The sequence below is a fragment of the Tamandua tetradactyla genome, chromosome 4 (assembly GCF_023851605.1).
Source record: "Tamandua tetradactyla isolate mTamTet1 chromosome 4, mTamTet1.pri, whole genome shotgun sequence".
NCBI lineage: Eukaryota > Metazoa > Chordata > Mammalia > Pilosa > Myrmecophagidae > Tamandua > Tamandua tetradactyla.
Genome location: NC_135330.1, coordinates 184,028,309 through 184,042,428, shown reverse-complemented (window position 1 = coordinate 184,042,428; position 14,120 = coordinate 184,028,309). Strand labels below are relative to the sequence as shown.

Here is a 14,120-nt window from a genome sequence, read left to right as displayed (position 1 = left end):
TTATTTCATATGATGAAAAGTTAAATAATTTATTTCTAGGGTGATGACTGAAAAATTTTTAAGGGTTCAGTTTATGCAATTAATATTTGGGAGTGCTTTTCACTCCCCTTTTCAATTTTCAAATAGCCTTCAGCAACAAGTGTCACTGTATGTATCAGAGCATGCATTTGTCCAAGACTCTAGAGCTAAAACATTCCATGAGAGGAAGCAGAGTGATGACATGGTAATCCGGACAGTAATTAGAACCCTGGAATTAAAAATTAGACCATTATTGTTCCATTAACTCTAATCCCCTGGCCTTTAAAATGATCCATAATTGATGCCTCTAAGAGTAGCTGAAAAAAAAATTGGAAGGCTCTTCAGTCAAATGTGCAATGCACTTTTTTGGATGGGATGGGAAATCTGTGAGCCACCATCTTTTGAATGTTAGTATACTATGTGCCAGACCCTGTGCTAGGCACTTTGCATGCCTAAAATCATTTACCCCTCACAACAACCATTTGAAAATAGGTATTACTGTCCCCATTTTACAGATGAGGAAACAGAAATTGAAAATGTGCTCGATAACTTGTCCAGGGTTTTACAAATGATAAATAGTGAAACCAGGATTTGAAAGCCTATTCATCTGACTTCAAAACCCATTTTCTTACCTTTCCAAGTATATGACCTCTCAAGTATAGTTTCCTTCCTTTACATAGACAAAATCAACACGGTCACTTCAAACTGTTACTTTTTCAAGTGCCTCATGCTCCTCATCTATAAAATGGAGTTAATAATAATGCCCACTTCATAAGGTTGTTGTGGAGATTAAATAAGTTATACAGGTTAGAACAGTGCCAGGCACATGGCAACAATTCAATATATGCTTATCGCTACTACTATTACTACTTCCACAACTGTTACCACTACAGCAACTGTTATTAATATGACTATTACCACTATGGTGACCATTACTATGACACTATTACCATGACTATTACATCAACAATTATTACTACTATGACTATTACTACAACTATTACTGAGTATCACTACTATGACTATTACAACCATGATGACTATTACTACAACTATCATTGCTACTTTGATGAGTATTATTACTACTAGTAGTGATAAAATGCCTTAGATTGTACATAGCACATGGTGCCATCAGCAGGACTGTTCTGCTAGCTCTGGAACATTTTTTTTTAATCTTATTATTATCAGAATAATTATGAATACTTTAAGTTAATCTCACTCAAAACTCATATATAATCACTCCACGTTAGCTTCCAATAAGGCCAGAGCAGCTAGAATGTACTGGGTGGAGGGCATCAACTTTGCCCTGTTCCATAAGAACTGAGTAACCCCAAAACCTTAAGCTTGCCAATTAGTGTACTTCATTGAGTGTGTTGATTACCAAGGAAGAGCTCAGTATAAATCCTGTCATCAAAAAACTTTAAAGCACCTGGTCCACAGATGGAATTTGCGGAACGTAATGTCTACTGTATGACAGGCAACACTTGCACTATTTAAATAACACTTGAGGAACAAAATCATTCTGGGCTTCCCATTTGTTTCCTCCTTTGCTCCTGGATTGGTTTGCTGAGAGCAGTACTTAGCTCAACCTGCATACCTGAGAACTTGAGAATGATAGTCCTCTAAGGCTTAAATCATCCTTTAACTGTTGTTGTTTTTTAATTCGCATGAGTTCTTTAAGTAAACACAGTGTTTAAGTTGGGCATACCAAAGAAAATAAGAAAAAAATGAAGGCCTGACTGTTTGAATCTAAGATATACAATTATAAAGAAACTAATCAAAAATAAAATGAGAGCAAGCCTCAGATTTAGTAGCATGAGCTGAGCTCGCCAGAGAGAATTATACGAGGAATAATAGTTCACCTTAAAGTCTAACTGGTCTAACTTGAATAGGTGGGTAATCATTGTGTTTAAGATTCACATTGTTTCAACATGCATGAACTTATTAATTTATCCTCATCATTCTCTTCTGCAAGGTACTCTACTTCACAAAAATGCCCAGAAGTTAAGAGGTACCCTCTGGCCACAATGCAGTCCATCTAAGAAGTACATGTTTTACTCAGAGTTCCAGAAAGCTTGCTGCAGTAGTAAATGATTTATGGATAAGATAAAAACACATCTCTCTCTTTCCCACTATGATCCGGTGCTCCTCTAGGTTTCCTTGGGTCACTGTGCACGGCCCTGTTTGTATCTTATGCCATCCAAGGAAAGCCGCTCGTGCAGTGGGGGAGAGAGATGATGAAGGTGGTTCCCCTGGCTGAAGAATATTGTAAAAAGACCATTCGGCATATGGCAGGTGAGACTGGCTTCCTTTCCTAGTCACATTCTCAAATCTCTGGCACCTAGAAAGAGTTTAATTTTAATTCACACTCTAAGAAGATTTGGAAAGACTAAACTCCTACAGCCCAGCTCCCATAAATTTCAAGGTGTATTTGTTCCAAGGTGAAATCAAAAGAATATCTGTTAGGCCAGTAGGAGAGCCCTGACATCACAAGGAAAGTCTGAGATTGTTACATGACCAGACAGCAGACTCTTCACTGAGAATGACACCAGGTGTGTGCAAGGAAATCAAAAGCAATGCCATAGCCTTCATTGCCAGAACCACTGAGATCTGGCGGGCTTTGGGACTTCAGTCTCTTCAGAGAACTACCCACCCTTCAGCTGTACTTAAGATAATAGCTAAAAAGTCTAAACACCATGAAAAATGTGCCTACTAATGATATTTACTCCCAGGAATTTCCATCTGTCCAAAAGAACATCCTGTTAATGTTACAGCCGATTTACCTTAAACTCTATATAATCAAATAAGTCCCAGCCTTTTTGGCCTCAAACCCTTTTTGGGCAGAAGTGGGATATTAATCAATCTATCATCAAAAGTCCTTAGGTAAATAATGTTTCTAATGGTTTAAACTTATCTGGAACCTCCTCCATTTTTTTCTTTGCAGCCCTGTCTAAGTAAATTCCCTGAGGCAGAGTGGACACTACAACAGCAGGTGTAAGATTAGGGAATCTAAGACTTTCTCCCCAGGTGGCTGATGCTTCTGGAGGATTCTTTCACTCTACAGAAGATGCCCTCATTTTTAAGTGGGACATGTGCCACCTGAGGAATTTGGGCAACTTACCTTGTTGAGGAAAATTTTAAAATAACTTATCTCATTTGTCATGTAGGAGGAAATGAAGGAATTAAACATAGGGACAGGGTTGCTTATTTTTCAAAATATAAAACAACCTGATACTGAAGTCTTCTTGAAGCTGAAAAAACAATGTATTTCTTTGTTGTCACCTCCTAAGATGTTAGGAATTGTATCCTAAAAATATCTTTTGGGAGGAAAAAATCTTATGTTTGCTTGGGCATAGCACTATAAACACTTATTCACATCCACAGAGGGTACTTACTGTTCAGATGAAAAACAACCAAGTTAATATTTACTTGAGTAGTTATTCCATGTCTTCATACGGCTTAGCCATCCTTCATAAATTGGCAGCAACACAGCTTATTTTTGTTTGGCTTCCATTGTTGTTATCTCTTAATTTCTCTTTCTCAGATGAGTCAGCACAGTCACACCAGCATGGGTGGGATGGGTGGGGGGAAAACTAAGTCGATGACTTCCTGGGGTCCTTTCTAGACCTGTCACCTGTTGATTATCAGGGTTGTCATCACCCTAACCCAACGTAGGATCCCATTTAAACTATCTGAAAGAAACAGGTAAATAATATAAGACTATGAAACTACATAATTACAGGATTCATGTTACATTAATCAACATTTCTCACAGATACGCTAGAACAATTTTCCCCAAAGTTCTTTTTAAAGAATTGTAGTCAAAGAAGATGTTCCGTGATAAAGAAGCTGGAGGAAGGAAGTTCATCATTCAGATAATTTTGAGATTTATCCTTTCTTGTAAAGATTCAAAATGCACAAAAGCGAGTTTAAAGCTTGGAGAAATATTCCTGTAAATCTGTTTAATTTTCAATTTAACTCAAAGTTATTTGAACCGCTATGACTCAGAAACCTATTTAACAGAACACCTAATGAATCCTAAAATCCAGAGGTGCCAGTCTCTCCAAAACATAACTTATTCCATCCCCCTATCCCATATTATTGACAGCCCTTTCCAATAGGAAAAAGCTGGAATGGGGATAACCTAAATATCCCTAAAGATAGGGAGAAGTATCAAAGGAGAAGCAGGAGTTATAATAGAGAAGTTAGGATTTAACAAATGAATATGACTACTGAATCAGTACATTGATATTTCTTTTTAGTCTCCAGTGCCTTGGAGCAGCTAGAAGGAAAAACCTAAAGTTGTAGAACTGTAACCCAGACCAAACTTTGAAATCTGTTCTATAACTATTTGTTAAAAGGTACTTTGAAAGGTATTGCTTTTTTTGTAAATATGTTATATTTCACATAAAAATGTTATAAAAAAAAAATAGAACACCTGAAAGTGCCCAGAAAAAATAATGGTCTGTAGAGCATCCTCTGGAAATACTCTTTTAGGCCTTCTGATTAGCCTATAGAATTAAAACCCATAGAGCCTAAGAACAATTAGCAAAGTAGTTAAATGTTTTTATGTTTGAACAGATATTTCCAAAGCTGAGTGAACATTTAATTGGTAAGATAATATGTTTTGATTTTATACCCACATCCAAACACAAGCAGACTATTAGAAATTCCATGCCTTATCAGGAAATTTCATGTTTTTATCAGGCTACCTATGTATTTTAGTCCTCATCCTGTTTCTTCTGAGTATTTAACTTTTAATTTTATTTTACTGAATGAAAACTTAAATGGATTTAGCTTTTAATTTTTTTTTCAAACCGAGTCAATCAAGCATTTCTCAGGGCCTGTGAGTCCCTCTGTAACCCAGGACCTTATCCTAGAACCTGTACTATGGCACTTCCAGAGAGAACAACAGCAGAAACCCAGCTTCCAGTCTTCGCTCCTTTTGCTTTTACCCCTTTCCATCCCCCAGTCCCTTGTCTCTCATATTATAGCTCTTTTCTCTAGTGTTTCCTGCTTTCCAATAATAAAACGGAAAGCAGTAAGCAGCAAAACAGGATTTGTGGTTCCTAATCTTATGTCATTTCCCATGGGACCCTATGTAGCCACCATCTAAGCCTCCCTACACAGCCCATACCCCTCTGGCAAAATGTAGGCAATGGTCCTGGATTGCTTTGGATTTTTTAAGTGGAGAATGATCAAATGTGCTTTAAAGCAAGATACTGCTAACCATAAATAGTTAAAGTATGAGGAATAACGGAGGGCAGCTTATGTCTAAAATAACCAGATTTGCCTCTTAAGTTTTCTAAGAATTTGAAATATGATTTTATATTGTCTGTAAATGCATGTAGCTAATACTTCAAACTCATTTCTAAGTCAATGCCTTATTCATCAAAATGACCTTTGAAAAGTCACTTAAGCATTTCTAGGGTTTAGATTTCAAGCTTTAATTATGAATAATGACACTTCCTCTCTCCCTACTTTGCAGGCATGGTATTGAAGTTAGTGAAAATATACAGGTCCAGAATTTTCAAAAGAATATCTTTAAAAATATTGCAATTGCTATCATAGTTTCAGAACATAGTTAAGCAATTCTTGCGTTGCTTCACCGCCCCCCCTCCATCTTCACCTTCCTTGCTTTTATTTCAAAATAGCAATGAGTGTAAGCCATTTTCAAATTTCAGACACAACTGCTGAATTATTTACTCTGCTACTAAAGTTCACCCACCTGGAGGGATTCCCTCCACATTTTCTTCCCTTCCCTCTCATTTCTGACAATTCCTATACCCACATTCCATCATCCTGATATCCCAATCACTATCATTCCTGCATTCCTCAGCTGAATCACATACTGCTGCCTACCTCAGTTTTACTCTGTTCTTTACTTTTAGAGTACCAGGAGCATTGGTTTTACTTTGAAGCTAAGTGGCAGTTTTATATGGAAGAAAGAAACATCACTGAAGACAAGGAAAGTAAAGCCACCTTTCCTGATAATTATGATGCAGAGGAGAGAGACAAGGTAAATCTTGTTTCCCGGAGACTTGGGCAGGTCAGGAAGCCAAGATCTGTCACAGTTCTACCCCTCAGGGTAGATCTGTCACAGTTCTACCCCTCAGGGTAGATCTGACACTGAGGAAGTTGCCCTGTACCAGTACTTTATGAGTTTATGCCTTTCAAAAACTCACAGTTTAATGGGGGAATAAAACAAATGGTAGAGATTGGGTGAGGTAGCAACTTGAAGAAGAAAGAAAGCATGCATATAGGGAAGAAAGTCATGAAAAAAAGCTTTGTTGAAGAAGTCACATTTGAAATGCACAATATTTTTGTCTTTTCATTTTCTCTAATTATGAACATGGTATATGCTCTTGTAGAAAATTTAAACATACAATTTTTGAACTTATTCTATGTCAGTTCATCCCTGCTAGAGGCTAGGATGTAAAATTGTAAAAGATGAATAAGATAGTCCAGACCACCTTCATCTCCCACCTGGACTACTGAAAAAAATTAACTAGGTAATATGAGAGAAAACCCTAAATAACTGTGGCTTAACCAAGATAGAAGTTTATTTGCCCTTATGTCAAGGAAATCCAGAGATAAGCATTATAGTACTGAGTTAGAAGTGAGGAACTAAAGCTCCTTCTGTCTGTCTGCTCTGCCATCCTTAGCACATGACTTCATAGCCCAATATGGCTGTTTGAACTCCAGCTAGCACACCTACATCCTAAATATCAGGAAGAAGGCAGGAGAGAGGAAACGTTCACCTCTTCCCTTTTAAGTTGATTCTTAACAACTCTTTCATTTACATTTCATCATTTAAATGCAGGGAAGACCCAGAAATAGCATTTTTAAAATGGAAACCACCACTCTGGGCTCCCTTACCTCTCTTCAATCTATTATCCACCCAGCAACCACAGTGATTCTTTTGAAACTTAAGTCATACTATATCACCATCCTGCTTGAACCCCTCCATTGGCCTCGCCTCACATTTAGAATAAAATCCAAAGTCTGTTTGAGCGTGTACAAGGCCCTCCATGTCCCAGGCATGCACCACCACCTCCCTCCCTCTCTTTGCTCTCATCACACCTGACTCTTGGCTCTTCGTTGAACATACCAAGTGTCTTCTTGCCTCAGGGCCTTGGCACTTACTGTTCTCTTTGCCTAAAATGTGCTTCTCTTAGATATCAACAGTTCATTCCTTCACTTTATAAAGGCCTTCCCTGACCATCTTATATAAAGGATAGTGTGCACCCTGTCACAGTGCACACTCTCCTTTGGTCCAGCTTTATTGTATTCATAGAATTTATTGTTACCTAACATTATTTATTTGCTTGTTTTCTTAGTATCTGTTTTGGCCATTAGAATTTAAGAGCCCTGAGAACTAAGTCTTTTTCTGCTTTGTTCACAATCTATCCCCACCACCAAAATAATATCTGGCACATAGTTGAAATTCAATATATGTATAGTGAATTTATAGTGCAGTGAGGATTAATCTGGGGAAGCTCTTGCTTTGATGCAAACTCACATGGTTTTACTTTTGCCCCAGTGTCTCTGACCTATGATTCTTTCATCAGACTTACAAGAAATGGAGTTCAGAAGGTCGAGGGGGAAGAAGAGGCCATGATGCACCTATGATTGCATATGATGCTCTTTTAGGAGCAGGGGATAATTGGACAGAGCTCTGTAACCGAGCCATGTTTCATGGAGGTAAGTTTTTCCTTCGTTAATGGATTTGGGCTTCAACGTGGCCAACGACTCCCTTCTCAACCTGAAGGACCCTCTCAGAATGTCCTAGAAGTAAAGGCATTGGGGAGCCAGAATATGTAATGATAACCTTCTCTTCATTTCTCAAGCCTAACTCTAGAAGAGATCACTGATTCTACAGAATTGCAACTAGTTTAACAATGTGTTAGCCACTCCTTTTACCTAGGAGTAGCCTAACAGTCCACGTTTGAGTCCTGCAACCTGGCCCATTGAGTTTAGTGAGAAGAATTTGGCATTTGGTGTAATCATAATGTAGGGCCCTCCTCTCCCTTATAACTTCTGATTTAAGAACAAGGCAGATTTCAACAGCAATGTTGATCGAGACAGAGTTCTGTTTCCCTAAGATTACCCATAATCTCATCATTTCACTTCTGCAGACTCTGTGCAAAGTCAAAAAAGTTGGTTCTTTGAAGTCAGGCAGTCTTGAGTTTGAGCCCTATCTCTGTCTGTCATGTAAGCTATGTGAGCCTTTGAGCCTGTCTCTTTATCTATGAAGGGAAACAATAATACCCACCTCACAGGATTGTTTTGACATTTCAACATACAATGTACCTAGGAATTTAACACAGTGCTTTAAAAAATTAGGGCTCAATAAATAGTAGCTATTGTTTTTTCCATAAGACTGGATTAATTTTCTTTACTTCATTTTGCACATTTTCCCCTGGTAGTGCCTACCTCATAAAATGCTACCTTGTGATCATTAAATAATGCTAACAAGAAAAATGCTAAACTCTGTGCTCGGAATGTGCTAAGTTCTCCATAAACATTACAGTTACTATTAGAGCTATATATTGTTTCTCATGCCGTACTTCTTAGTATGCCATAGCCTCAGGAACTCATCTGAAATGCAATATACCAAGTGGTTGGAAATACAAGCATTTCTCACTAGGGCCCAATTATAGGTTTCTTCTGAAAGAGCATGGGGGTTCAGACAGATTCCCCAGCTGGATAAGGAGTAGTACAGAAGAGAACAAAGGGAGCTAAAGGGAGTGGGAGTGAGGTATGAGCTTGAGAAAGAGGGATGGGGAGATTGCTTTACAGAGACTAAACAAGAAATGGAGACTGGTGAAGGGCCAGAGGAATTTGAAGTATTTTTGTACAGTCTGGAAGGAAAGCTCCATCTCTTTGATAGCTACAGGGCACACTTAGCTGGAGAGAAGGAAGAGCTTTCAAGTGCAGGACATTTGAAGGAGGTGTTGACAATATGAGGGGAAAGAAGTGGCAGGAGGAGAGATAAGGGAGGAGACAGCTGTACGAGTGTGTGCCCAAATGTGGCAGGAGAAACTAGGTGTGAAATTCAGTGGAGCCCAGGAAAGCCTAGAAGGAAAGTTTATTTCTGAACAGCTGAATGGAAACTCACTCTGAATGCTGTTCCTGACCTTGATGCCGTCCATACCACTATAGTGCTTTTCTGACCATCTCTAGCTCTCCCCTCTACCAGAACAAATGCCATTTGTATATGATTACGTGTGTGTGTGGGGGGGGTGTGTATGAAGAGTCTAGTAAAAAGTTCTATATGGGACCAAGACATTTTGCTAAACAACTAAAGATAGAAATTAAAATAAAAATACCCCTTGATCAGGTACACAGGTAGTTCAGTGGTTAGAATGCCTGCCTTCCATGCGGGAGACCTGGATTCGATTCCTGGACCATGCACCCCACCCCCCCAAAAAAAACCTTGGCATACATTACCTGTGGTTTCCACTGAAGAGTTAATATCAGATATCAGATCCTATTCTGAGGACAGTTTTTAGTTGAAAGAGGGCTGAAAAGACAATATTCAATTGAATAAGAGAGGCAAGAGAGGGCTGAGAAAGAGAAAATAGACTTAGCTAAGGCTACGGCTGTACCTCATTCTATTTATTTATTCCTGAATATCTGTGTTTATGTTTTTTCTCAGGACCAACACAAATCTTCCTATTTCCCCCCAACCTATGTCCCCATCCTAGAGACTCTCTTACCATAAGACTGCTTGCCCTGACCCCATTGCCCTCATTCTACCCATTGTAGCCTCAAACTCTTCCAAGTCATGTATCTATTGGGTTTGAATTCCAGCTAACTTCTTACCAGCCTTTGATCTTTGACAAGTTATAAACCTCTTTATGCCTCAATTTCCTTATCTTTAAAATGAGGATAATGCCTATTTCATTTTTCATAGACACTCATTCATATTTCATAGGGTTGCTGTAGGGTAAAGTCAGATGTCCTGTGGAGAGTGTGCAACACAAGGAAGGTCTGACATGTAGTAGATGCTTAATAAATATGTGCTTTGCACACGCGTTTGTGTGTGTCTATATGAAAAGTTGATGTGACTCAACTTTTGTTGAAGTTGAGTGTGGAAGTTATATGAAAAGAGAAATCAGTGGTGATCCTGACATTTCGAACCTAAGAGATTGGTAGGATGAAGTATCTTAGAGTTTGGAAGTTTGGGATTTGTTTTCAGGGCTTGCATATTAAAGCCTACAAGAGATATTAAAGCCTACAAGAGATATTATAAATATTTAATTAATCTTCCTCATTTTAAAAATTGGAGGGGAAAGCCTGAGACTAAGGGAAGCGAATTATTAACTCTTGTACAAATTATGCAATTCTAAGAAGCAAAGTCAAGATTGGAATTCAGGTCTTTGAACTTTAGATCCATTGCTCCTCCACTCAATCCTCAATGCTTAATAAAGACAGGGAAGTTCAGAAGCACTGGATGGCCAGAAAAATCATGAGTTTGTTTTGGATCATCGTGAATTTTCTATGACAAGAAGTAGGGACACCATGAAATGTCTATGAAAATAGACAATTGAAAAACAAAATTGCAGTGCAGGTTAAGCTGGAAAAATATAAATCTGGCAATTGTTTCAGTAGGGATGCTACCTGTTTTAAGTAACAGAAAAGACACTTGACAGTGGCTTAGCCCAACAGAGGTGGGTTTTGTCACATAAGAAAAAGTCCCGAGGGGATTGGTTGCTGACATTAGTTCAGTGACTGAGCAATGCCATCAGATACCTGGGATCTTTTCTTTCTTTTCTCTCCACCATCCTTAGTGCATTTATTTCCATCATCAAGCTTGTTATTTTATGGTTGCAAGATGATACTTCAATTGTAGGCATTGCGTCTTCATTCAAGGAGGGAAGAAGAGGGGAAACCTCTATTTCCCTTCACCAGAAACAGTAAAAGCCTCCCCAGAGCCCATAGAATGGTGTAGAGAATAAAATTGGGGTTTTGATACAAGAAAGGCATCAAGGTTGCTGAGTAATCCATTAATGTTGTCTGCCATGGGAATTGTCAGCAAAGAAGAGGAAGTTCAAGTCATGAGTGGATGAAATCTCTAAAGGAGGGAGCCCCTGGGGAAAGGGGCAGAAATATATTGTGTTGACAGTGAAAAACCTCGTTCATTTTCAAGTTCGCCATAATACTTTTTTTCAAGCCCTAAAGACCCTTGTGTTTAATGTTTCAGGTGAAAGTGCAGCTACGGGAACAATTGCAGGTTGTCTGTTTGGATTGCTTTATGGCCTCAACAGTATTCCCAAAGGCTTGTACCAGGACCTGGAACACAAGGAGAAACTAGAGCACTTGGGTGAAGCTCTTTATCGCCTCTCCACAGAAGAAAAGTAAAGCCGTTTCTGCCATTTTTCCCTTTCTAAAGAGACTCTTCCAAATTCTAGGTGTCCCACATGTGTTCACATGCAAGCTAATGGGCTTTACTTTGGTAATTTAGTATGTGTGTGGTTTTCCCATCTTGCAAAGAATCCATGCATAATTGGCCATAATTAAATTTTAACTTTTCTCCTCTCAATTTCATAATAACAGCTATTATATAAAATACATTGTTTGTCCTATGAGAATGATTTTTCTTTATCCTAATCCAAACCTAGTCCATTATTGACATTATATCAAATTTGCCACACTCAAACCTCCAAAAAGCAGTGGCTACAAATAGTCTCTTGGACAATTGATGTATTTTATTCTAGTGCAAAACTAATGCTATTTGCTCACTTATTTCAACAAAACTAACTACAATAGTTCTCATCTGTGCCTCCTCCATTTGTAAAAGACACCCATCACTGTGTTTTTCTACCTCTTAGATATGTATTTTTGACAACTGGCAAATCTCTTGCCTCCTTTTTCATTCATTAATATATCAGTCTCTGACTGGCAATATGATGTACTTGTATCCTTAATGGAGATGTTTCTACAACAGAAACACAAATCAATATTGGGTGCATTCAGGATATAGCCAAATAGCATTGCGTTTAACCTCCCCAACCTATGTTTTTAATCACACTAGATCTTTAAAAACAACCTCTTTTGGGAAAACTTACAGAGGAAACGAGGAAATAAATGACTCTCATGCCTGTCACAAGCATCTTTCTTGTCTTTGGTCTGGATTTTATTAATAGTTCAGTGTCCAAACTGCAGAAATGGTCTTTAACCTACTGCAGCCCTGCTCCATCTAGGCTTACTGATAAGGAAATAGAGTTGTTCTCGGCAGCTGAGATTTCTCTCTCTAAGAGTCTGGAAAAAGAGAACAGTTGCTCTTGTTGTTAAAAATAACTTTGAACATGTTTTTTTAAAGTAGCATCTGGTGTGAATAAAACAAGCAGTTGATGACTGATGTTTAACTTTATGCTTTGGCAGCTTGGCTAGAGTCTACCTTATTTATTGTAACGTACTTTTTTTTAAGAGCTTGCCTTTGAATAAAACCAGGTGTCCTTTACAAAACATCCATAGAATGCTAATTCACAGCAACAGTCCATGTAGAGAAGCAGTGGTACTTTTTCAGAAAATATGAGGCAAGGGCAAAAAGAATTGATTTGCTTGAATCTGGATAACACCCAAAATGCAAAAATCTTAGCCCGTGGGTTTTGTTTTCTTTCTTATAATTATAGGATTATTTGAACAGGGAAAATGCTTTATAGATATATCTTCTCATTTAATATTTTTATGTGAGTCTAACAGCTAGACACAAATAACTAGTAGAAGTCCAGCACCATGTTCCATAACTACATGGGTGACGATTTCAAATACCCAGGGATAGAGAAGTGTTGAGTTCAGGTTTCCTAAAATTGCCTTGTCCTTAGTTTCCAGGCACCCTTACTTTCTTACTTCTTTTCATCTGGTAGAAACTACCACTGAATTGTATATGAGAAATAGGAGGGCATATTTGTTTTTTGGTTTTTTTTTTTTTTTTTTTTTTTGCATGGGCAGGCACTGGGAATCGATCCCAGGTCCTCAGCATGGCAGGTGAGAACTCTGCCACTGCGCAACTATTGCCAACCCCGTATTTGTTTTTTGAATTAAAAAATATTCTATGTTGATAAAATATCTATGGGCCATGATAGAGTGAAAAGATTGGGAAAAAAATTTACATGTTATATTTTTAATAACAACTAACATTTGCTGCTACTGATGCTTTCAACCACAAGAACCAAAAAGAAAGACAAACTTGGGCAAAAGGCTTGGTCTTTTATATTAAATCACTTTATTCTGCATTTAATATAGTCAGTAGCCAAACCAAGATTAGTAGTGTGGAGAAATTAACTGAGAATTATTTTTCAGGAAAAGAAACCTAATTAAGGTAAGTTGAAATTTGTCCCTTCCCATTTTGACTCTACTGTACCTAAGAGAAGGCTGCTCTCAAATAAGTAGAGAGCAATTGAATTAGCATAAAGGCTTATTTGTTCTCCATTTTATTGACATTAGGAAAGTTAAGTCCATCCTTGAAAATTGGAAAGTTATTCTATTTATAAATTGACTATAAATTAAAATATATAAAATAAAATTAAATTTATATGCATAATAAAATAAATATGAAACTGTTTTCCCAGTTTCATTTTCCTGTTGCAGAGAAATGCAAAAGTTGAAAAAAAATCAAAACCATAAAAAGTAATAAGGTCAAAACTATTATGTTTTAAAATGTAATACTTGCTGATTTCACTTTTATTATAAAAATAGTAGACGTACATATATTCAGAAATTCAAATACCATAAAATGGTGGAATGTAGTAACCAAAACTCTCCCAACCCTGCATCAACTCTGAGACTCACATTATCAGCCCGCAGAGATAACCATAGTTAACAATTGCCTATAGATCCTTCCAGAAATTTCCTATGCACCTACACTTTGGTGTGTATGTGTTTTGGTGTGTATGTGTGTGTGTATATTACGTATTTATATTTGTGTAATATAATACACAATACATAATTATACACACATACAATTTCTTTCCACAAATATGAATTCTAGTACATAATAGTTTCCTTTTCACTCTTTTTTACTTAACTGCTTTGGTTTTTTTTCTTTTTTTTTTTTTTACTAAACATAACAACATACAAACACCGACATTCTT

The 14,120-nt window shown here is 37.5% G+C and overlaps 1 protein-coding gene across 2 annotated transcripts in view; it reads left to right on the top strand.

Moving 5' to 3' along the window:
• The window catches only part of ADPRHL1 (ADP-ribosylhydrolase like 1), a 63,283-nt gene that overhangs the window by 17,923 nt on the left and 31,240 nt on the right, over nt 1–14,120 (top strand). Inside the window, exons 4-7 of one of the 2 annotated variants that reach the window (XM_077158746.1) lie at nt 2,173–2,313; nt 5,910–6,037; nt 7,590–7,722; nt 11,228–11,381. In XM_077158746.1, the coding sequence (XP_077014861.1) occupies nt 2,173–2,313; nt 5,910–6,037; nt 7,590–7,722; nt 11,228–11,381 (556 nt within the window). Of the gene's footprint in view, nt 1–2,172; nt 2,314–5,909; nt 6,038–7,589; nt 7,723–11,227; nt 12,137–14,120 lie in introns of those variants that run through there. The other variant, XM_077158748.1, reaches the window with a different exon arrangement.